Here is a 24,505-nt window from a genome sequence, read left to right as displayed (position 1 = left end):
CCCGGGCCGGATGGGCGCTGCGGGCCGGGGCGCGGACCGCGGAGCGGCCGTGAGTACGGGCGGGCCTCGACACTGTTGCTCGGGCGGCTACTTTGTGGCGACCTAAGGAGCCTGCAGCTGCGGGCGGGGCCCGGAGACACCTGTTGGACGTCCGGGCGGGCGGGCGGGACGCGAGTGGGTCGCACCTGTCGCTGTTTTCCTTCTGATTTGATTATTTGGTTTGTTGATATTTGGTTCACTCCGTTTTGGAGCAGACCACAAAGCCTATTTGCTTCCCCCCACCCTCTTCTTCCCTCTTCCCGGCCACCTTCCCAACCCGTCCATGAGAAATGTGCAGAGAGAATGAACTACATGATAATGGGCTTTTTCCTCTTTTTAAAAAACTCACTTTTGGGGAGGGAAATGAGGACAAAAGAGGTCTCCTAGGAATGATTAGAAAAGGGAGAAACGGTTTTCAAGTTGCCCTCACGAAAATCGTGACTAAAATGAATTGTCCTCACCACTTGTGGCACTAGGCTCTATTAAACAGAGCTTGCAAAAGCCTTGGCTTCAGGAACCTGCTAAGTAGGGTCCTCCTCCCCAAGGCCTGCCTCTGGCATATTCGATGTCCAGATTATGTGCTGAGTTCTAGTATGGAAAGAAGGCTGAATTCCGTTTTAGATAGGTAATGGCCTTGAAAGACATTAGTTTTCCCCACCCCCCAAGTTTTTTCTGTTCAGTTGCATTTCTTTTTTCTTCTTTGTATCCAAAATGTAACACCTTAATCTATTGTTTCCTTTGCCAAGAATGTTACTTTTTCCACCAACCAGTCCCTTGCTTTCCTAAACTACCCAAGCCTCAAGACAAGGCTTGTCTCCTCTGGGGAACGTTTCAGGTGCTTCACCTGAGCAAGCTGCCCCTCCCCCATTGTCTGCGCACCCTCTAGCCTCTGCTCCGTTCTAGTGTATTGGACAGGTTTGCTGAGCCCCTGCCCTGTGCCAGGCACTGGGCTTGAGCTCAGTATTATTGTTTCCTAATCTGCACTGGTTCCCCCTACCCCTAGCCTGGGCTCTTGGGCGACAGTAGTGGCATGTCTGAGGAATGCTAATGCTGAGGCTCTGCTAGACCCTCATGCTCCCTCCCCTTGCATCTCACAGGGTAAGAGTGTCTTCCATTTGTGGGAACTCCTCCTCAGAGCTAAGGCCAGAGAAAATTCATGACTTACCACGGCCATGTAGCACAGGGTCTGGCCTGTATTGGGTGCTTTAAAAAAATTACTAAATGATCTTAATTACTAATATGAGCAGTAGTCTTTCTGCTTTTTAAGTGAACTTCTTATTTTGGAATAACTTTAGATTTATTCCAAAAATTGCAAAGGTGGTACAGACAGTCCCAAATGCTCCACACCCAGTGTTCCCCTGTTGCTGCCATCTTATACTGCCATGGTGCACGTGCCAAAATTAACAACTGACATGTATATTCCTTTAACTAACTTCCAGACATTAAGTCATTCCGTTTTTGTAAAATTCCGTTTACCAAAATTTGTAAAGCTCTTTATGTTGAGAGTAGCATACCAATAACGTCTGTCTTTGATTCTACCTGTCCTCACCGAGTTCCACGAGGACCCTTTGTCAAGGGACAGGCGTGGTAGTGCAGAGGGCAGGGGTTGCCATGTACTTTTATTGTATTTTTCTCCCTGGAAGACTAATAAAAGGAAAATAATGTAGATTATGAAGTGGCAACAGAAGTCCTCCTGCTTTAAAACCATTTTCTGACACTTGATTCGAGATTCATTTTGTTTTAAATTTTTAGAAAAGGAGTTAGATCTGCTAACCAGCAAAGGTTCTAGGGAGTGGGAATTTTGATGAGATGTCAGCGGAGGTTGGAGAAAGTTCTGAACAGCCAGGTCACTGGAGGGCTAAAGGTTCTGGGGAGGGCATTGTGAGTAGGTTTCGGTAAAGAAGTCAAGAGGATGAGATGTACGCGGCCTGCTGGGTGACACTGTGACACAGACAAGGACACTATGAAAGAACTTGTCTACTGCCAAGAGTAAAATGGAAATCCTGGAGCCAACCCACTGTCGTCCATGCCTGGGAGGGGACCCCTGCTCGGGCACCTACCCAGCCTCAGAACCAGGACCTGAATTCCCTGTTGGGTTTGTGCAGTGTTGAGCCGAGCTCGCTAACCCTCTGCTGTACTGTACCAATGACATGACCTCTTGTGTGATTCTCTGGGCCACCTTATGAATTGCACATTACCCCCATTTTACATATAGGGTAACATCTTAGCCACCAAATTCATGGCACAGTTTGAGTTGAGCCTTCTTTCAGCCTCATCCATACCCCCATCCCGGCAGCCTGTTTCTTGCCAAACCTCATGATGCCTCCTCTCTTACCAGCATCAGCGTCAGCACACTCCCCGCAGGCGCTGGCCCCTTTCTGATTCCTCTTGTTTCGGGTTTTTCCTTCCCTTGCCCCAGCACAGGATTTCGAGTACTTGCTTTAGTTAGGGTGTGATTAATAGTTTAAGATTCCCAACCTCTTTCCTCCTGTTTCAATCCAGTCTCCTAGGTCTAGTCCCATCCTCCCAACTGGAAAGAAGGGCAGCATTGCATGTTGCATGCGTAGTTCCTGTGTTGACAAGGAAGCAAGCGAACTGCTAGGATGTGTCCCCGGGCTATGCTGGGAAACTTCCTGATGGTAGAAATAAAGAAGAAAGTTTCTTGTAAAAGAAAGTCTCAGTGCAAACTCATTGATCAGTAGTCTAATGGGAGATGCAAAAGCAGGACCTGAGCTCAGGCGGGGAAAAAAAGTTGAGGATGACAGCCTGGAGGGCAGAGGCCAACCTGGCCACTGCGCGATGCAAGACCCCAGACCCCCTCTGGTTCCCTAGAGAGGCAGGGGCAGTGGAGTCTGCAGAGGGCTGAGGGGACTTTATCTGAGGACAGCTGTGTAGGCGGTAAGACTGAAGGAGTCTTCTTGCTCTACTGGTGGATCCATCAAGGCTGCAGTTCCTGAAATGTGGAGAAAAACTTTTCATCCTGTAATTCAAATAAGATGGAAGTCCGTATGTGCGTGAAGGGAATCTGGCACTGCCAAAGGCGAATTGTCCTCCTGCAGTCACCCTTTGATGTAAATCCTTCCAGGCCTTTCCATGCCTGTGTGTGCATGTATGAGTGTGAATCGTCAGTGCATAGACTTGGTGCCTAAATCAAAAGTTGCAAAAAGAAGCAGACAGTGAAGAGGAAGTCACTTCCCCTGCCCTTCCTGTTCCCAGCCCGAGGTCCCCTCCTTGGAACTATTTCTTATTCATGTTTAGTGTTTGGCCAGTCTCTGGGTTAGACTTGTGGTTTCTAATCTTTTGTTATAGGCAACATTGTAACAATTGTTACCTGGTTTATTTTGCACATGTGCAAGTCAATAGGAGGTAAGCCTGGGATGGGCCTTCCGTCCAGGGGTCCAGGGGTCCAGGGGTATGTGCCTGACAGCACCGATGGGTGCTACCAGATGGCTACATCTTGCCAGTGGTATTATCAACATTCTGAAAATCTTCGCCAACCTGCTGCGTTGTGAGGCAGATATCAGTGTGCTTTTAATTTTCATCAATGAGCAAAGTTCATATCTGTCCACCTGTCTACAGGTGTAGTGGTCTAGGATATAGACTCTCTGGCTTTGAATCCAGCACCTCAGTTTACTTACTGTGCAACCTTGACAGATTGCTTGACCTCTCCAGGCTTCAGTTGCTCTGTCTGCACAGTGGGACTGATAAGAATACCCATTTCTTAGAGCTGCTGTTAATTCCTTTGATTTTCATAGAGTCAGCTACTTAAAATAGTACTAGCCTTGGCCGTGAGGCTGTTTGGGAGCAGCTGCATTTCCTTTTCCAGGATGGATGTTGTCCCTGCACGTGCCACCCACCCGGGGATCTGCTTTCTCCATGAACTCTGGCCAGACACGGCAGGCCGCATGAGCACGCACTGCATCTTTTTGAGCTGTTTTCTTCCCTTGCTCCCCTGGAGCTCTGTCCATCAGCACACCAGCGACAGGGGGACCCCAGTTCCCTCTGACACTGATGAGCCTGCTTCTTTGTCTCTCTGATGCCTCCCTTCCTCCCCGTGGATGACATGGAGAACTGGAACTCGAGCGTACCTGCCAGGTAGTGTTTACACTGGGAGGAAAAGTAAATGACATGGGGAATAGAGAATGGGGTGTCTCGGGGTATGGTTCCCTGGGGGTGTAAGGACCCGGTGGCGTGGTTTAGAGAGAGGGAAGGGAGCCCTCTGCCCCAGGACAGCCTCTGCTCCATCCTGTAAGTGTCAGAGCTGCCTGGTTGGGGTTTATTTCTCAATGTTTTTGCTTTTAGAAGTGTGGTAACGGCACCATATGGACATGGGCCTGATTCATGTTCTCTTAAAATAATTATATGTGCCTATTTTAGGAGAGGAAACTTCTGGAATCCAGAATATTGTTTTTGCTTTAAAAAATTACCCACTCTAATATCTTTTGTGAGGATGGTCCAGGGGTCCAGGGGTCCATGGGTATGTGCCTGACAGCACCGATGGGTGCTACCAGATGGCTACATCTTGCCAGTGGTGTTATCAACTTTCTGAAAATCTTGTAGCTGCCCTCCAAACCCAGAAACACAATGTCCTGTAGCGGACATGGTTCACCTGATACATTGTCTTTCAGTTATTTCAGGATGATTCCTAACTTGCCAACAGGTCTTGTTATAAAAGCCTATTTGTACACTGGTTACTTGAAAACTGCAACTGTAGCTATCCAGTTTAAAAGCCTCGTTAACACACAACAGGACACACTTCCCAGTGACTGCAAACCCAAGTCTGGCCACTGCTCTGCCAGGACCCCATTCGAGGGATGGCAACAAGGGGTAGAGGTCAGGACTGAGATGACGGAACACATGTGTGAGGGCTGACCGTGAGCACTGAGAGTGGACCAGGCTCATAGAGGTGACAGGGCCACTAGCAGGGCCGGCCCAAGGAAAGGAGCCTTCAGGACAGCTGATGGAGGGGTGGTTTAGAGAGAGGGAAGGAGTCCTCAGGCTCCTCAGGTAGAGGGTGCCTTGGGGCAGGGGCTGTCGGGTGGAGGCCTCAGTGGACTGACAGGCATTCATGGCATTGAGGAGTAAACAGAAAACCCTTGACAAGTTGCTACTTTTAAAGGTATCCCATTCAAAAGTTAAAAATGAGGGCTGGCCCCCATCCTAATTATGAATATAATTATATAATTATGAATATCACTTGTTTAACAGTGTAAATAAAGGCAGGGCCCTTTCCATAGTTCTCCGTTCTGGTCACTGGGAGCAGTGTTTTTTTGCCAGTAAAGGGTTCCTAGAACTCAAGAGACCTGAATAACCAGCCTTTGAGTAATCCGTTTCCTGTCTCTCTGCCCTTCACATTATGCTGTAAAAAGAGTTTCGAGGAAAAGAGAGAAGGGTGAAAACAAGTTTATTAATTTAAGTTTCCTTTCAAGAAAAAGAGAAAAACTCAGGTGAAGGTATTAAAACAGTCAACATGAGTTCAATAAGAAGTGAAGTCAGAACAAGTTCACTCCTCGTTGGTCATGACTGATTAGTGGAGCGAATGTGGTTTTGGATGTGTCACGTGGACAGCGTGGGACACGTGGGCGGGGAGTAGAGACGCATCTGGGAGGACTTTGCCAGCTGGGCTGGTGTAGGTGCTGTCCGAGTTGATGCTCTGTGACCTCCCTGGGACATGTCGGTGAGCTCGTCAAAGATGGAAGGGATGCCCGGGTTCATTCCTAAAGGGTCCAGTGGGTTGAAACAGCAGATAAAATCTGATCAAATATATTGGAGCTAATGTTACATCTTGTCCTTGATTCTAAAGAAACCCAAGGGAAAATTTTAGGATGGGCACATGACATAATGGCAGCTAATGGGGAGAAAAGTTTGTTTTGGGACTCACTAATTGGGAATATCCAGTGTAATCAGGCTTATTCAGAAATACCAGAACACTCGGTTGTGAAGGCCACATGTTGGAGAAGGAAACAGGCTGCGTTTTAGATGTCTCGATGTGGTGGTGTAGACCTAGTGTAGAAATCTCCTCCACAGTAGTCTTGCTAGCTGGTTTTCACCATTGGGAAGTGTGATAAGCTGTTAATTTTTGTTTATGGTATGAAATAGGATCCAACTTTGCTTTTCCTAGATACGCAATTCTCCACCACCATTTGGGAAAAATCTGTTTTTCCCAGCAAGCCACAGTGCCACTTTTGCTATATCGGGTGTTCACCTATGCGTAGGTCTGTTTCTGGGCTCTCTGTCATGTCACATTGACCTGTTTTCTGTCCTGAGCCAGTGCCACACCGTCTTGATGCCTCCGGTGGAAAATGACGGGACTTGCTTTCTGGCAGACTCCAGCAGAGAACATGTGCACACCTTGCTTTTCTCCAGTTTTGGGCTTTTGACATGATGGGGTTCAGGACACACTACCACAACATGTTCACTGGCATATTAAATATCTTAAGCTGATGGAGTTTGAGAAAACGGCAGAAGCGGGAAGGTCGCTCTGACCTCTCTGCCTTGCCCTTGTACCCTGAAGCAGGCCATAAAGCTCATGTGAAAGGTGCTCTCCCTGTACTAGGAGGCGTGAAGACGTTTTTACCTCCAGAGACAGGGAATTTGGGGCCAAGAAACCTGTACACACAGACCTTGTTAAACCCTTATCTTTTTAGTGACCTCCTCACCATGGAATATACCCCTAGTCCAAACCTCTCTGCCTTGTCAGTTCTTCACAAATTGATTGACTCTTTGTCTAAAAGGTATAAAAGGTTCCTGCTCTGGTCACTTCTTTGAATCTTCATTCTCTCGTGAAGGCTACCATGTTAAAAACTCTCCTGTTAATCTGTCTTTGTCAGTTTAACTTTTAGACCCAGCCAAAGACCCTAAAAGGATTAAGGAAAGCTTTTTCCTCCCCTACAGATACTTCTAGGATAAGTTTTAGAACCGAGTCTCTCTGGCTCTCTGGCTTGCACGCACACGCACCAACACACCTTCCTGAATTTTAATTTGAATTGTATTTAATTTAAAGGTAACTTTGGGGAGGATTCATGTATTTATCGTGTCTTCCAGTCCCAATCATTTATTTCTCCATTTATATAGATTTTCTGTAATACCCCTCAGATTTTTATAATATTCTCTGTAAAAGCATTTCATGTCATTGAATTTATTCTTAAATACATTGTATTGTTACACTGTTGTATATTTTCCCTTCTAATATTTCTGTCTTATTTTTTTCTCGCCTTACTGAGCCGGCTGGGGCTTGTGGTAGTGTTGGATAAAAGCAATGGTGTAGAGCAGCCGTCCCCAACCTTTTTGGCATCAGGGACCGGTGCTCCTTTGAGAATCTGATGCCTGATGATCTGAGGTGGAGCTGAGGGGGTGATGCTAGTGCTGGGGAGCGGCTGCACATACAGACAAGGCTTTGCCGGCCCGCTACTCCACTCACCTCCTGCTGTGCAGGTTCCTAACAGGTCTGTGGCCCAGGGTTGGAGACCCCTGGTGTAGAGAGGACATCCTGGTTTTATTCCTGATCTCAAAAAGAATGTTTCCTTAAGTGTTACCATTAAGCGTGATGTTTGCTGTGGGCTTTTTAGTGGATGTCTCTGAACAGATAAGAAAATTCACTTATATTCTTAGTCTGCATAGAACGTTTTTTAATTTGCGCATGGATGTTACATTTTGTCATGCTTTTTCTGCATCTGTTGAGATAAACAGATTAAGAGAACAATAGATGGTAAATTTATTAACTATATTTTCTAATATTAAATGATCTTATATTCCTGTGATAACATCAACTTAATTGTATTATCCTTTTAAAATGATATTAGATTCTGTTTGGTGGTATTATTTAGGATGTTTGCATCTCGGTTCCTAAGAAGGAAATTATAGAGAGTTTTTCATTCTTGTCTTGCTCCAATCGAGGTGTGGTATCAGATTAAGCTGGCTGCATTGGATGGTTGGAGAGTGCTCCTTCTTTTTCTTTTCTGGAAGAGTTTGTGTCATATTGGAATTATTCCTTCCTTGATGTTTAGTAGAATTTACCAGTGATGCTCTCTGGGCCTTTCGGTTTGTTTAAGTTTTGTGTGTGTGTATATTTGGGGAGGAAACGTTTTCCTAGTGATTCCATTTCTTGTTAATAAGATTATTCAAGTTTTCTGTTTCTTCTTGAGTCAGTTTTGAAAAGTTATACTTTTTTCTAGGAAATTATCTGTGGGGTTTCCATTTTGAAATACATCAACTTAAATTGATCACAGTATCCTCTTATCCATGACTCTTATCCAAAAAGGGTGATATCCCAATTTCATTTCTGACAGCTATTTCTGCCCTGATCAGTCTTACTAGAGGTTTGTCAATTTTATTCATCTTTTGCATGAACAAACTTTTGGCTTTGTTAGGCCTCTCTAGTGTATTCATGTTTTTCTTTTCTGTTTCATTATATTTTTCCTATTTATTCCTTTCTTATATTTTATTTGGGTTGTTTTTCTGTTACCTTTCTAACTTCTTTTTTCCCCCAGCTTTATTGAAGTATATAGACAGCTAGTTGCTTAATTTACATTGTACAATCCAATGAGTTTTTTTTTTTAATTATGGTTGGCACACAGTAATATATTGGTTTCAGTTGTACAGCATAACGATTAGAGATCTGTATAACTCACAAAAAGGTCACGCCACTAAACGTAGTACCCTTTTTCCCCCTTACGTGTTTTTTACAGCATTGTTCACTGTTTTTCTTAAGCTACACTTTATGTCTCCATGACTAGTTTGTATCTGTCCTTTTGTACTTGTTAATCCCTTTGCCCTTTTTCACAAAAAAACTATGGTTAGATGCCACAAAGTAGGTGGCAGTGTCCTAACCGTGTGTGTGTCGTCAGGCCTGAGGGCCTCTTCCATCCCTGTCTCTCCTTTTATACAACACTCTAACTTCTTAGAGATGAGTATTTAGTTCCTTAATTCCACCTGTCTTATTTCCTAATATACATCCTTTAAGATTATACATTTCCCTGTAAGTACTGGTAAGTAGTTATTTTATTATTTTATTAGATCTTTAACTTCTAGTCCTGTCCACCCCCCGCCCCGCCATGCTTCAAAATAAATGCATCCTAAACACATCTTCTTGATGTATTTCATTCTCTCTGCAACTCACTGTATATCTTGATTCATTGACAGGTTGTGACATTTTTCTCCTGTCCCAGCTGTGTGGACAGTGCCACACGCCCTCTGAACAACAACGGCTCTTGCGTGTATATTCCAGTGTTTCTTCTGTCAGAGAGCCCAGCAGAGCCCCAGTTCTTCCAGTGCCAGCCCTGAGCTGAGCGAGGAGTGCCCAGCAGAGATGGTGAAGATGACAAAATCCAAAACTTTCCAAGCTTATTTGCCAAACTGCCACCGAACATACAGCTGTGTCCATTGCAGAGCCCACCTGGCCAATCATGATGAGCTGATCTCCAAGGCAAGTGATTTGTGTCTAGCAATGAACAAGACACCCTTGACAATGATTATCATACCTAATTAGTAGATGAATACTGAACCATCACATGGCTTCCTGGTTTTGCTGTGTCGTAAAAGTCTAGAGCCTCCGGGCAGCGTTGATGAAAGTTTGTGCATGATCAGGTGTGGCTACACCACGATTTTAGTCATGATCTCGACCCATGGGTGAGTTTGGAGGGCTGGGCAACTGAGACTCCCAGAGATCACGAAAAGCAAGATGAATCAGTTATTTGTCAGAGCAGTAAAATTAGTGTGAAACCAGAGACACTGAAGGAACAAAGGAAGTCCAGAAAATCTGTGGAAATAGTTTAATAATAAAGGAATTAAGAACTTTTTAAAACTCAGAATGGTTAAGAGGAAAAGAGGCTATCTTAGGGGACATGGGGTGTTTCAGGAAAATGCCCAGGAGGGAAGCTGCGGGCACTCTGCAGGATTGGGAACGGTCTGGTACATGTGAAAAGAACAGCCTGATTCTTCCTTATTAAGTTGAACTCTGTTAGTGGTATGAAATGTTTATAATCAACCACTGTGAACATTTAGAACAATCCAAACAGTGGATAAGTGAATGATCCCTCGGGGAACAGTGACAGTCCTCTCGCACCCATCCTCACAGGTCTTGACCCTCCCCCATCCTCGCAGGTCTGCCTTCCTGGGCTACATGAACCCTGTTTTCCTCCTAAAGCAAAGTCCGTCAGGAAGTTGTGCCTTTCAGGAATCTTTGCTTAGTCTTCTTGTTTCATTCAATTAGAACATTTATCTAATTGTCTTTTGATTAGGTAATAACGAGAGGTTTTCTCGTTTCTGTTCATCATCTAAAATAAAAACTGTTAAACAAGGCAGAGTTTCTCTTCTCTCATTGCTTCTGTGGCTCGTTTATCCATTCAGAAGTTTCAGGTCAGAAGTAGGAGTACCTCGGGCACCTGGTTTCCTGGTTGCTTTCCAGGGCAGAGCCACTCTGGGGCCTCCACATCGGGGCTTTGCGGCTTAGCGACCTTGCCGAGCCTGTGACACCTGAGCAGGTGTCAGAGTCAGGCACCATTACGGCTGGTGGATCCATCATGAGGTGAGCCAAAAGGAGTTTGAGCTGCTTCTTTCAAAGAACCCTAAAGCCATTAAGCTGTTTTTAAAATCACATCAAGAGCAGAGGCCTGCTAGGCGGAAACAGTCATGACATCGAATGAGCATTTCAGGATGAAAAGGTGCTGAGAACCTAACCTCTCCCGGTACACAGGCTGCCAATGTGTGTTTCAGCTGGTGATAAACTGCTCTCTCACCCTTATATTGTTCTGCCATAATACTTATCACATAGACTAGAACCCAGTACTGTCCTGATCGGTTCACCAGCCTCTGGGTCCATCTTTGCAACAAGCTGCCCCTAGCCCAGGAGTCCCCAACCCCTGGTCTGTGGCCTATTAGGAACTGGGCTGCACAGCAGTAGGTGAGAGGCAGAGTTGAGCGAGCAAAACTTCATCTGTATTTGCAGCCACTCCCTAGCACTAGCATCACCACCTCAGCTCCACCTCAAATCATCAGGCATTAGATTCTCATAGGAGCACTGGTCCCTGGTGCCAAAAAGGTTGGGAACCACTGCTCTAGCCCAAGGGGGCCTTTTTGGTCTAGGTAGGTCTAGTTGTTAGAAGGCTCTGTCTAGTTTGCAAACTGTCTGCAGGCCACATCTGGCACACCACCTGTTTTTGTAAAGTGTTATGTATCACCACAACAGAGTACTTGGCAACAGTGGCTGTATGGCCCCCAAAACCTAAAATAGTTATCACCTGACTTTTATAGAAGTTTGCAGAGCCCTGCTGAAGTCATACTGTGGCTTGAATCTGAACCACAGATCTAATCACATATTTATCCAAACTTTGTGTAAAAAATAAGGACTTGAAGAATAGGCGAGAATTAGGAAAATCATTCTAGAAAATTGAAGGCTGATAGGGATATTTGAAAAGTCCATTAAGATGATTCTTTGTTAAATGGGACATAAAATAATATTCCTTATTCTAGGAAGCTATGTAAGGGAAGACCCCTTTTTAAGTCTGAAAATTGTATATTTAAATCAAAACACTGCTAGTCTCAGGCTAGGTTTCCTGCAATAACAAAGAGCCCCAAATCTCAGTGGCTTAAAACAAAAGTTTATTTCTTGCTCAGGTGAAATGTCCATCATGGGTTGGTTGGGGCTCTGTTTTCTTTAATTATAAAAGAAACTTGCTTATAATTACACATTAAAGTGATGAGAATGTATAAAGTAAAAAATGAGAATTTTTTTTCCTCCTTCTTTATCCCAACTCCATTCCTTAGAGTTATCACTTAGTAGTTTGGTGTATATGTTGTCTGTTTTCTTGTTTGTTTTGTTTTTTGTGTGGTTTTTTTGCCCATAGGAACACATTTTTACTTTAAATAAGGGGCTCACAAGGCATGTCATTTTACAGCTAGCTTTTTGTCACTTAACAGTATTCTATTACTTTTTTTCCACGCCCACTCACAACAATCTGTTTCCGTCCCCCTTTTAATGTCTACACGAGTCCCGGATGTGGACACACTTCTTTGCTTGCTTGTTGGTGGTATCTGTCACCCATTTTGGGGGGGTGGATTACAAACACCTTATGGTAACCATTTTTGTCACATTTCCTCATGTACTCCAGCCGATTCACTCTTTATAGTCAATTCTTAGAAGTAAAAATGCAGGGCCATTCAGTATGTGCCTTTTACTTTTTGATAGTCAACTTGTATGCCAGTCAACATTCTTCACAGTCTTTTGAATTTGTGATAGGCAAAGAAACCAAAAGAAGTGTTCTTGATACGGTTTGCATTTCATTGATTAGTTTTGCGATCTGTCTGTTCTATTTGGTCATTTGAGCCTGGCACTAGGGCAGAGGAGCCTCCAGCTGGTGTTCCCGCTTGCTCCCTGAGAGTACAGGTTGTGGGAGCTAAGTCCCGGGACTGACCTGATACGATCAGGGAGGTACAAATACCCTCATCTGCCTCCTTGGTCGTCTTAGAACACATGAATATGCTTCAAGCTATTTCTTAGCTTGTAACATTTTCCTGAGATGAGCTGTCACTGGAACGTACTTTCCTTTAAGTAAGGAGCCATCTTGTGCTGTGAACTTTATTTTTTTAATGTCAGTGGAAAAACCTGGAAATGTCCCTTTGCCCTTAATATTTCACAGGCGTGTATCACGCCCTGGTGGAGTGAACGACAGCATCCGGGCAGCCCTCTGGGGCTCTAGAAGTGTCCTGACCCCCCGGGCTCTCCTGTCGGGACCATACTTGTCCTGCTTGGGGCCCTGAGTGCAAGCCTCTCGTGCTCTGCAAGGCGGCCCTTCGATTCACGTTGCGGTTCGTGGCCTGAAACACAGCTTCTCCACTTTGATTCCAAAGTGCCACACTCACTGTCACTTTTTGTCTTATCACAACGAATCTTTTAAAACTTTATTCTTTTTTGCAGTCCTTTCAGGGAAGTCAGGGACGCGCCTACCTCTTCAATTCTGTGTGAGTATCGCTGCATCAGCCTTGCAGACGTGCCGTGTTCGCTGTCATCACATTTATTGTATCACATCCATTTAACTCCTCAAAGCTGGAATACATAGCACTCACCAGTGGTCTACAATGACCCAGTGCCTCTTACATGATCTTAAAGAATTTTCTCTCTAGTCTGAGTTTCGGGAAAGCGTAATGTTCTTAACCAAGGAATTAGCCCCCCGCGCACAGGCTGTGCTTTGTTTCCCATTTGTGGTGGGTTTTCAGTTTTGCTACAGAACTGTAGTCACCTCCCCACAGCCTGTCCCGTCCTGGAGAAATAAAAAGTTTTCTCTTCTAAGAGGTGGTGGTGGGTAGGGGTTTGGGGAGGTGGGGAGTTAAGCCGCAGCACTGCTGCATCTCCAGTACCCAAAGGTGGGGACCAGGGTAGGAGCTGGGTACCCCTTCCAGGTGGGGGTGGGAATGCCCCGCTGAGGGAGGGCATCTCCAGCATCTCCTGCCTCCTTCCCTTCAGGGTGAATGTAGGCTGTGGCCCCGCGGAAGAGAGAGTCCTTCTCACTGGCCTACACGCTGTCGCAGACATCTATTGTGAAAACTGCAAAACCACGCTCGGGTGGAAATATGTGAGTGACCACCTTGTTCTGACATCAGAGAATGTGGATTTACTGTAATAAATAAAACATTTACAAATGGAAACAAAATTTGCAAAGGAGTAAGACCTTCTCCTGGACGAGTAATCCTATCAGACTTGTTTACAAAGAATACATGTTTTAAATAGAATTTCTTTCAAGCCGGTTAAAGATGTATGGGTGCACAGCCCTGCTCCACGGACCCTGCTCCCTCTGAGGGTCCCATGGAACAAGGGGAAGGAGGCTGTTCTCTCCTGTCTGGGGGACAATCACTGCCTGGCCAGGTCCCAGGGTGGCTGGTGACATTAATTTGCAGTAGAGGTCACAGCAGACCATCTGCAGGGCTTCTCGCCTCATAGGCCCCGGATGCCCTCCGCCCGGGGACTGTCACTCCTAGTTCCTTCTTCCTCCCTGCACCTGAGCTGACTGTTGCCATCCTACCCCATCTGCAGCCTTCGCCACTGTGGCTCTTTCCCCATCCCACCCCGAGCGCGCTACAGATGCAGGCCGGGCCCCGCTGCCCTCACCAAGGCCTGGCCCTCCCCTGCTTGCTGAGCATCGGTGGTGAGAGGTCCCTCCTCCTCGACACTCTGCTTATTCTTCTTCCCACCTCTCCGCTGACCTTCCTCTGATATCAGCCTGTTTTGACGTCCTGTCTGTTGACTGCTCCCAAACTTGTCCCTCTACCCCAGCTTCTGTCCTGTACACCTAGAGCCTCTGGCCATCTCATGCATACCCCCCGACTCAGCATGCGAGGTCCATCTAGAGCGGCACCTCCTGGAAGTTGTCTTCCACAGCCATTCTGGTTTTCTTCGTCAAGGCCACCTGCTCTCCCTCCTTCTGGAATTCCTGATTGTTGCTGGTATCCCATATCCCCATCAGATACGAGGGGATACAGTCTCCAGCACGGAGATGGGCTCAGCGAGGCCTGCATGCTCCCCTAGCCGTTACACCTGCTCGCCTGTTCCATTCCACCCCTGGCTGCCCCCCGACAAAGGGCCTTCTCTCCCACCAGTGTCTGCTCGGCGCTGTCCCTTCCACTCTCCTTTTACTTGGAGTCCCCGGAAGGAGCATCTTGCTCCTCTTCCTACCTCCCAAATTGCCCTGCACATGATAAGTGCCCAGGAACAAATCTGAATTCATATTGCCCTACAAGTTTGGCCGTAACTTGACGACAGTATATAGTAGGCCTGCGCTGCCCTCGATGAGCTCATTATCTGAAACAGACTCCTCCCAGCCACCAGCCTGGCACAGGGAATATCTGGGGAGCCATACTATAGGCTTTTCTCTGCTTAGAGTATAATGTAGCTGAAAAATGAAAGTCTGTCCTGAAACCTCTTCTCTCTCTTTTTTTTAAAGGAACATGCCTTTGAGAGCAGTCAGAAATATAAGGAAGGAAAATTTATTATTGAGCTTGCCCACATGATCAAAGACAATGGTTGGGAGTAAAGTGAAGACTTTCTGTTCTCTTTTGAATACTGTTTTATGAGACTGTAATGTAATGGAAACATAGGAGCATCCTGGATGACAATATTTCTTGAACCTTGCAGGCCGGCCTCTCCTTGCTGTTCCTGTGGGTAAGGCTCCATCCGGTCTATATCCTCTTCACGTATGTGGTCATTTCTGAAATGTTTCGATGACCTTTTCCTAACGTCTCAAGTTCTAGAGAAAGAATTAACCAACTGATGACTTATCCGTCTAGTTAATACCTTCTTTAACCTCTGCCTTTAAGATAAAGTTGGGCTGTGCTCTTTCATCTTTCATGTTTGATGGAAACCAAACCGAATCTCTACAGACCGCAGGGACAGGGTCTCCTTAGAGAACAGCTTCACCCCTGTCGTTTAGAGTGAAGGTATTGTAGCCTACTTTTTACTTAATTTGCAAAATTACAAATTGATTATTCCTCTTGCAAATGAGCTGTTAAGTCATAGCGCTCATTTTGCTTCTTGATAAGCAATCAACAACAAATCTATACACCAAGGGTGTTTTTTTAGTCATGTTCAAAAACAGAGGACACCACTGATAATATTTTAGATAAGCTGTAAATAAAGAAAATGTGTCTAATGGATCATCTTGCTCATTTAAGATAATATCTTCCTTAGCTAGAAAGCAAACTAGCCATTAGCAAGGACTGTTCCAGCGGCCTGAGGGCACCTGTGCAGAAGCCACAGTCCCTGTCCCAGGGCCTGGAGGTGGGGCTTCTGTGTTGGTCAGTCGCTGAGTTGCTGGACCATGGAGCAATAGTTTAACACACTGGACCGAGTAAATCGGATTTCCTTTTCTACTCTGATGTACTTGAAGAAAATAATTATTTTTACATACAAAAGATGCCAAGACTAACAGGATTAACTTCTAAACTTGAGATTTGCTAGATTGTTTTAATGTTTTCAGAAAAGGTTAAAGTTGCAAGACAGGTTTCCGCTTTGTAAATGAGATGTTTGGTTTACTGAGCGGGTCACCCTGTCTCGCCTTGTTCTGTCCCATGGGCTGACACAGAAGGGACCTGGACAGTCTCCTAAGTCTTGAGTTTCTACCACGTATTTTAAGTTCCAATCCACCTGTGCTTCTGCAGAGAGTAGGCACTACGCAGGGATTTTGGCCAATTTGCAGAGAATGGAGGCCAAAAAACATTCCCAAAGAAGTTTTGGTGTTTACTGTTCCAACCTGACTCCAGCCAGTGGGCCTGGCCTACTACGCCAGACATCTGGAGAGGCCTTCGCTCTGGTCACCATGGCATGAGACTCATGGGACCCCTGCATCTACGGGCAAGAAAAGGGCCCGGGGGATGCAGGGAGAGAGCAGTGTACCTAGATGTTTCTCAGCCTGTGGGATGGCCCTGAGACTGCCTTTAGACAGGGTTAGTCCGGTGACAACAAGCGTGAACTGGCTGGGGACACCTCCAGCCTCTGCTAAGCCTAGAACCCGTGGCCCGTGCAGGCACTGGGCCCCCTGCTACTCACCTAGAGCTCCCTCCTGGTATTGTCTCTGCCTGACTCAGACCCTCGGAGTGTGGGAAACGTCACAGCCCTGGGCACTGGGACACCAGGGCGTGTTAGCGCACGGAGGAGCCCTGATGCTCACCTCGACTATAGCGGGGAGAGCTTTGTAAGCTGTGGGTGCTCTGGCCAGCTGCTGCTTCCCTGAGCTGATGTCCCCGCAGATCTAGGCTGTCCCAGCACATCCCCGTGTGTCTAAGTCAGTGTTCGGCTGCGCAGCCTTCAAGCCTCCGGGGCAGAGTCACTCACACGGTGCTCTCACTGCCGTGGTCCGAAATCTGAAGACGCTTCCCTCGCACGCTGGCACGTGAAACAGTCAATGTCTGCGGCTCGGTCCTTAGTGCAAACGTGGAAGGGACTGAAAGACACCTTCCGTAAGAAGTGAGTACGAATTGAAAACTTGGCCTAAACTGACATTTCCCTTCTCATCTCGATCCCTCTACAAACCGCAGTACTGCATCTGGAGGCGAGGACCAGGGAAACGGGGGGCCATGTGACGGACTGCGGGGCTGAGGACAGTGGCTCTTGAGCCTCTCCATAAGGTCTTTACTTAAATCGAAGAATCTAAAGTTATTCTGACCGATTTTTGTATATACTAAACTTATATTTAAAGCTTTTATATGTTCTGGGCAAGTTTACTGCTCCTTCAATTTGAGCACTTTGGTTTTTGTATCGTCTTTTGTGATGGCCTTGAAAATTTTTTCCTCGTGGTCCTATGACTTATTTGTATTTTTTTGTAATTGATGCCAACACTCTTACTACTTTTTTGTTGGTCTTTTGCAAAATCCAAGCTCCTTTTGAAACCAAATGAACTGACCGTGAGCTGGCTTCAGGGAAGGACGTCAACAAGACCATGATGTGCTGGTAAAGTGCTAGAATGTTCCACCCTCTTAAATTCCTAAACAGTAAATAACATCCCCTGACTTTTATTTAAATTATTTAAAGTATCTTTTCCTTGAGAGAAGCGAGAGGTAATGCCAGGATTATAAATGCATTTAATTTAAACGACACCATGTCCTCTGGCATAATACATTTGCTTTAGAAATGCGGTTTAGTTTTGTTGCCATTTTATATATACATATATATATATGTATAGTATTTTTATACCTTAACACTTTTTCTTGATGGCATCTGTCAGATATTAGCAAGGATCAGAAATGGAAATTTTTCAAAAGTCCTTTAATTTACCCAGTGACCTCACCAGGTACTTACAAAATCCAAGTGGTTTTACTATCTGGAAAACTGTGACTTAAGCTACAAACAGCCTATGGAAATGTAAACCCTCATTGTCAAAGGCTCTGGACCAGCCTGTCCTCCCGCAGCTCCGCTGGGGCTGCAGCCTGGGCCAGCCCAAAGTTTCGCCCCGTGGAGCAGGACCGCCAAGCCCGAGCGCACAAGCCTCTCTCGGCCTCCCTGTGTCCAGCCCTTGGTCATCTGTGTCTGTGTGAGGTTTAAAAATAAAGCTTCCATGTCTGATGTCTCTTTTTTCAGTAGCACACCTGTCTCGAGCACTCTGCCCTGACGCTGAGGGGTGAGATCCTGGTGCCCCGCAGCTCCCACTGGGAGCAAAGGGGTCCAGGGTCTCCTCTCCCTAGGCTGCTTCGGTCCTGTTCTGTCATACACGGCCACCACCGCAGAAGCACTCTCTGGAGCTCTGGCCACTGGGCTCCCCATCTGTTTGCGGCCTGTGAGCCTGGCCTGAGGAAAGCCTACCTGTGCAGATAGAGGACTGCGGCTAAGCCACACTCACCTCCTGCTTCTGAACTGCTAAAGGGTGAGGCCCCCACTCCCAAGAAGCTCAGGAGCCCTTGGTATGTTGTACCCACCCCCCAGGGCCTTCACCCTCCTTCCAACCCAGCCTTCACCCGTGATAGAGTGTGGGTGCAAATGGCAAGTAAGCCTTTCACAAGTGGGTTCTCAGAGCTGTAGCTGGGAGGGTGGCATGAAGGAGCTGTGAAGAAGTGAGAGACCAGGACCTGGCTAAAGGTGCAGAGGGGCTAGGAAGTCCCTCTGTAGAGCTCAGGTCCCTGGCTGACAGTCATGGGCAAGGGGGACAGGCTGTAGGTGGGGTACAGACCTTGTTCTCAGCAGAGTGGAAAGCCAGTGATTGGCCTGAAGCAAGATGACAAAGGGCTGGTAAGCTCTGAGAAGGTGACATGGCAACTGTGTGGGCATGCAGGAGGGGCATGGACAGAGGTAGATTACATACAGACAAAGGGCTTGGGCCTGGGATTCAGTATCAGAGGGGAAAATAAGAGCCAAAATACGCTCCAGAAGAGACTGATGGAGTCAAGGTTTTGGGTGAGGACGGAAAGAAAAAAAAAAAAGGATGGAGCCGAGTTAGAATTTCAGTTTGCCGAGCGGGAAGGCGTGGTGGCCTGTGCCAACCTCAGGACCACAGGCACTGAGGGAGGGTGTCAGGGGTGGGCAGTAACCCTTTCAGAGCCCCCGGGCTGGAGGAGATGGAAGTCCTGGGAGGATACGGCTGTCCTCACGCTTCTGCAAAGGCACTTTGGGAAAGCTGAGGTAGTGGTGTTACGGTTGAGAAGGGAAGCCGAGCTGGCATGGGCTGCAGAATGAATGGAAAACAAGGACAGGCAGGCAAGAGTAGGTTTTTAAAAGACATTTATAGAAAAATAGGGATCTTTTAGGAATGCTGGTGCGGCTGGCCTGAAAGACCGCTAAGAGCTGGGGCTGAGGGTAGTGTCTGAGCACAAGGGTGGGGACAAGGGGGACACGCCAGCTCGCCGGGGCCTTCTGCATGTCCCATCAGGAGAGCAGGAGCCAGCTGGCTTCACCCACATGTGGTCTCATCACCATCCTGAGAAAGAAAGGTAGGCAGTCCTGGGGTAGAACCCAGATCCAGGCTGGCCAAAGCAGGCATGCAGTGGGCATGGCTGTGACCACCCATGGTCCTTGATGGGTAGGCTGGATTCAGTGAACCCAAGCAAAATGCAGCAGAAAAGGTTTTTGGAAATAAACATAAAGGTTCTATCCAGGGTCCTCAAACCCCTGAGGTCTGTCAAAACCCGACCTTGGTGCCCCACCCCTAGTCTCCAGATAGGAAGGTCTGGGATCTGACAATCTAACAAGAAAGATCTCCCGTGCCTGGTGGTCCAAGACGTGGGCTCTGGCTGGGCCCAGGCCTAGAAACGGGGCCCGGCCACTCTGTACCAGGTGAGAGATGAGGAGGCATGGGCTCCAGGAGCCAAGAAAGAGGACCCAGGTAACAAGCAAGAGCTTCACTGAGTCACAGCCCAAAGGGCAGGCATTGTGAGGGCAGAAAATTCACAGGTGTGGACACAAGTACCACCCTGGCATCCCTACCAGTGTCCAGAGCAGCAGGCCTGCTGCTACCATGAGCTGAAGTCCCCAAAACCTCGGCTGGGCTTTTTCTTGGCCACGGGGACAGCCGCACTGGTTGATGGTTCTTCCTCTGCTACACGTTTCCTGGGAAGAAGAGCCAGACTCCAGCTGCCATGGGGTACCAGGCCCCAAGCTGGGAGCCATGTGTCTACACACGCAACCCTCACCCCAAGTCTCACTTCAGCCTGCACTGAGACCCCTCCCCCAGCACATGCACACAGCTCAACCCTGGTACTCGTTGCTTCCCCTTGCCACGAGCAGGCTCCGACCTGTGGGCGTCCGTAAGCACGTGGGGCATGTTATGGAAACAGACGCCAGCCCCCACCCCACTTACGTGGCTGCCGGGTTGATGTACTTGCCCACCCCCTGGCGGTATGTTGGGGGGCCCAGGCTCCCTGACTTGGGCTGGCTTTTCTTCACTGTGCTCTCAGGGGCCACCACCTCAAGCTGCGTCTTCTTCCGCTCCTCAGCGATCTGTGGTGGAGCAGAGCAGTGCTGTCCCACAGCCCCTGGAGCTGGGTGGGACTCCCCCAAGCCCCTTCCCAGGTGGCAGCTGCAACCCCCTCACCTGAGCATCGGCTTCCTCGTAGGGGTCCACAAACACCGTGGTGGAGTCGATGCGAATCTCCTCCTACAGCAGGGGGCAGGCGAGTGAGCATGGCGGCAGAGGCAGCAGGCCCCACCCAGTGCCAAGCCAGAAGAGCAGCCCATGTTCTGGGACACAAACCTTAGGGCGGTCGGTTTTGGGGTCACTCTCCACATTCTCCATGGCTGTCAGTGTGTCAAAGCCCCCAACAACCCTGCAGCAGAGAGACAAGGGGCGCCTCTGAATGTGCCCAGCCCGAGGCACCCCAAAGGCCAAGTCCCCACGGCACGCCAAGAAGCAAGGCTAAGAACAGGCCCGGGCTGCGGGCCCAGGAAGGCCCCACACAGGGTGCGAGCGGGTGAAGGGCGCAGACAGACGGGAGGCAGAAAGACTGCAGGGCCGGGAGGGGAGGGGCCCAAGGCGATTCTAGCCAGCCGCCTGGCTCTCAGTAAAGTTTTATGGGAGAACACAGTGCACCCACTGCCCCCACACGCCTGTGGCTGCTCTGGCGCTACAACCAACTGAGGAGTGAGATAGAGACCATGAAGCCACAAAGCTGGAAATGCCACCTGGGCCTTCACAGGAAAAGTCTGCTGACCCCTGGATGAGAGGATAAAGAGAACGACAGGAGGTGGCCTAGATGCGTGATCCGGGCCCATCCAAAGGAGAGCCCGAGAGGTAGCTCTGGGCAGGACAGCCAACAGGCGGGGCTGGAGTTGGCCTCCCCTCCACTCAACAGGGAAGCCCCAAGTCCCCACTTCTGCACAGCCACGACTACGGGTAGGGCCAGTCACGAGGGCAGAGTAGCGCAGGTCCAGGCCTGGGGAAAAGGCAGTGAGAGGAAGGAGCCCACACTCGCCAACACCCCAGACCTCACGCAGCAGGTTCTCTTACCGCCCGAAGATGGTGTGCTTCTTGTCGAGGTAAGCGCAGGAGCGAAAGGTGATAAAGCTGGGGAGGAGGACAGGAGGGTCAGGAAGAGCATGAGAGCTCGCTGGCCTGGCTGGCCTTGGCCCTCAAGGCCACAAACCCACATGCATACCCCCCGCCCCGAGCCTGCTCTGGGAAACTACTCGCTCATGTGCTGGTCCCCCATGCCCTGCCTGTCAAGGACAGGCTGTCAGCCAAAGCTGCCCAGGGGACCTGGGCCTCTGGCCCCCAGAAGAAGGCCCAGGGCATGGCTGCTGCTAACTTCCTGTCAGGCAGACACTGTCAAGCCTTGAGGCACAGGCTGCTCTGGAGTGGGCGCAAGTAGAAGACAAGCACCCATCCTATTGAGAGACCGACTAAAATACCAAGGACTCTGAACACGTGAAAGGAGGCAGGGACACCCGGGCAGGAACACTGACCTAGAGAGTTTTCACTTCTGATTTGGTATAAAAAAGTGGAATTAAAATCCCTGACTACACTAATGTGTGGATGGTTGGGGGTGACGAGGGGTCTTGTCTGGGAGAGAGGCAGATATCTAAACTAGTAACTTCAGACTTTAAGTAGATGTACTTAAGGCCAAAAGTGAAACTTCTAACTTCCAAACCAGAACAAAGAGGAAAGGAGGAAACAAAAAATATTTTAAAAGGGTACTCGGAAAGCACAAATTAAGATAGTAGCAGTATACTGACTAGAAAGTTAAGTATGCACAAGATTGTCAGGTTGAACTAAACCAAAATTTAGCTGCGTGCCATTAAAAAGACAGCCCCAAAACTTCGAGAATCTGAAAGGCTAAAAATAAAAGGATAGAGATGACAGGAGATGAAGGCAAAAACTGTTCCAGGGTCAGTTACCATGCATGAAGCCATTTCCCAGAAAACGGCAGGGCAGCCCTGTTGTGACACAGTGCAATGTCTCCCATATCTTGACAACCCACAGCCAGTGAGGGATGGAGGTCTCTATCCCTGAGCTTTATCAACGCGCATCACCACGTTCATCAAGAGATGGCTCTCCTCCCGAGCCCGCCAGGTCCCACCAGATGAGGCCAGTGGACAACTCTCCACAGCCATGAAAACCTGCACCTGTGCACACCTGAACTGTGGCCACCAAGCAGGTATGTGTTGCTAATTTCTAACACAGTTAAGGAAGCTTAAAAGAAAATAGTCCTGAAGAAAAAGGCAGGAAATAGAAAAATGAAAGAAAACAAAGACATGACAGAAAGTTAAATGTCTAAAATTAGTTCTTTGAACTAAGAAGAAATGGAAACTACCAAGGACCAGCAAGCAGTGAGAAGGGAAACGCACACCTTCCCTGTGTACAGGCTCGGACGTCCTTAATGGCAGAGAATAAGACATGAAAGAAAGGAGAGAAAGAGAAAAGAAACCAGGAAGAAGTTAAAGATGGAAACAAAATATTAGAAAGTAAAGACGACGAGCCCTTCACAAACCACTAAGGAATAAAGGAGCATAGATGTGTTGAGAGATAAGAAAGGAGATGTGAGCACAGAAATGAGATGCCAGGGACACAAGTCTGGAAATCTAGAGAAGGATGAACTAAATTGTGGCAAAACAGAAAGTGCCCAGTTGGCTCATGAAATGAAATCTGACTAAAGGATCAGCCTGAATGATTTGCAATCTGTCCTTGACCAACTAACTTAACAAGCAGCTGACTCCAGCATAAGTTAAACTACCCCAGGCCATAAAGTCACAGCTGGCTCACAGTACGTGGGCTGCACCCCTCTCACACCCGGCCCTAACCAGACCAGACCGGGCTGCCATGTGGAGAGAGTGGCACACAGTCGAAAACAGTATCCAGTGGAAACCACAGCACAGCAAGAACCAGCCTGGGTTTACTCCAGGAAAAACAGCGACAGAAAAGCTGGTCAACCCAGTGGTTACATCCACAAATTCCAAGAGGAAAAGTAATACATGTTTAGGAGAATAGCATCTGGAAATTCCGCAACTTCTCCTAGAAAAGTTGGCTCAATGACAAATTTAATCAGATGGCAAAACAACACATCACTTAGCAGGACGCCCACGTCCTCTCTCGCAGGCCTGACAGAGAGGTGACTGGTGTTCACACTAGAAAATCAGAGAGGATACCACATTGTGCTAACAAATGTGAGTATCTAGAGACCCCAAAACACGCTTAATAGAAACTATTTGAATTATAGGAGGATTTCATAAAGTGGCTAAACATAAATAGGTGTTCTCTACCTAAGCAATAGAATCAGAAGAAAATTCCATTTACACAAATATCTCAAGTTATAAAATTCTTAAGGAGTAGGTTTATCTGGGAAGGCAGGGGACCCACATGAAGAAAATTATAAAGTCACACTAGAAGACATAAAACATATCTACAGGGAAAGTCAAGCCAAATTCTTAGATGGAAGATGTCATACATCTATTCTTCCAAAATAGACATTACATCATTCTGGTTAGACTCCAAACAGAATTTTCAAAGCTCTAGATAAAGTGATCTTAAAGTTCATATTAGAGAATAAACAACTAAGTAAAGCCAAAAAATAATGTGAAAACAGTAAGAGTGGACCTGCCTACACGACTTCCTACAGAGAGAGCCAACATAATCAAACAGGTGTAATATTGGTGCAGGAATAACAAACAGCAGTGAACAGAATAAAGTCCAGAATAAGATACTGATTTACACAGAAATGTAGTATACAACTGAAGAGGAAAGGAGCCAGGAAGCCAGGAGCCTCTCGTGGAGCATGTGAGGACGTCTCCTCTGGAGGGCGCTCTCAGCAGGAGGGCTCTTATTAAGGATGTACAGGGTTTATGGGAAAATCCTCTGGAATTAGTCACTTTTAAGCTAAGGAACCACAGGAGTATAAAAGGGCAATGTTCCATCTTGTGGGGGCTCCCCATGGGAGAGGCCCGAGTCCCAAGTGGTCCCAGCCCCTTCCTGCTCCACCTGTGCCTGTGAGGCCTGGGCCAACCAGTCACACTTGACAGGTAAGAGCTTGGATGGGTAATCGCACTCCACGTTAGTCAACGGCA

General features: G+C 47.5%; 2 protein-coding genes and 1 pseudogene across 3 annotated transcripts in view; 1 reads left to right on the top strand and 2 right to left on the bottom strand.

The window, feature by feature from the left end:
* YPEL1 (yippee like 1) lies at positions 1-18,092 on the top strand. 2 transcript variants are annotated; one of them, XM_011355954.2, is made up of 6 exons: positions 1-49; positions 3,866-4,134; positions 9,181-9,463; positions 12,953-12,996; positions 13,499-13,607; positions 14,973-18,092. In XM_011355954.2, exons 3-6 carry the CDS (start codon positions 9,347-9,349, stop codon positions 15,060-15,062), a joined length of 360 nt encoding a protein of 119 aa, XP_011354256.1. In that variant the 5' UTR covers positions 1-49; positions 3,866-4,134; positions 9,181-9,346; the 3' UTR covers positions 15,063-18,092. The 2 variants fall into 2 exon arrangements, with proteins under 2 accessions (XP_011354256.1, XP_011354255.1); XM_011355953.2 differs by lacking the exon at positions 3,866-4,134.
* On the bottom strand, positions 8,823-8,929 carry LOC111737092 (annotated as a pseudogene).
* Positions 18,093-19,220: 1,128 nt separating the features above from the next.
* PPIL2 (peptidylprolyl isomerase like 2) overlaps positions 19,221-24,505 on the bottom strand; it is a 27,402-nt gene continuing 22,117 nt past the window's right edge. The window contains exons 15-20 of the mRNA XM_023528162.1: positions 21,456-21,512; positions 20,703-20,775; positions 20,544-20,606; positions 20,310-20,449; positions 19,937-20,059; positions 19,221-19,430 (exon numbers count right to left, since the gene is read on the bottom strand). Coding sequence (XP_023383930.1) covers positions 19,963-20,059; positions 20,310-20,449; positions 20,544-20,606; positions 20,703-20,775; positions 21,456-21,512 — 430 coding nt within the window. The 3' untranslated portion in view covers positions 19,221-19,430; positions 19,937-19,962. The remainder of the gene's footprint in view (positions 19,431-19,936; positions 20,060-20,309; positions 20,450-20,543; positions 20,607-20,702; positions 20,776-21,455; positions 21,513-24,505) is intronic.

Source organism: Pteropus vampyrus, unplaced genomic scaffold (assembly GCF_000151845.1).
Source record: "Pteropus vampyrus isolate Shadow unplaced genomic scaffold, Pvam_2.0 Scaffold23, whole genome shotgun sequence".
NCBI classification, from domain to species: domain Eukaryota; kingdom Metazoa; phylum Chordata; class Mammalia; order Chiroptera; family Pteropodidae; genus Pteropus; species Pteropus vampyrus.
This window is presented reverse-complemented; position numbering and strand designations above follow the sequence as displayed.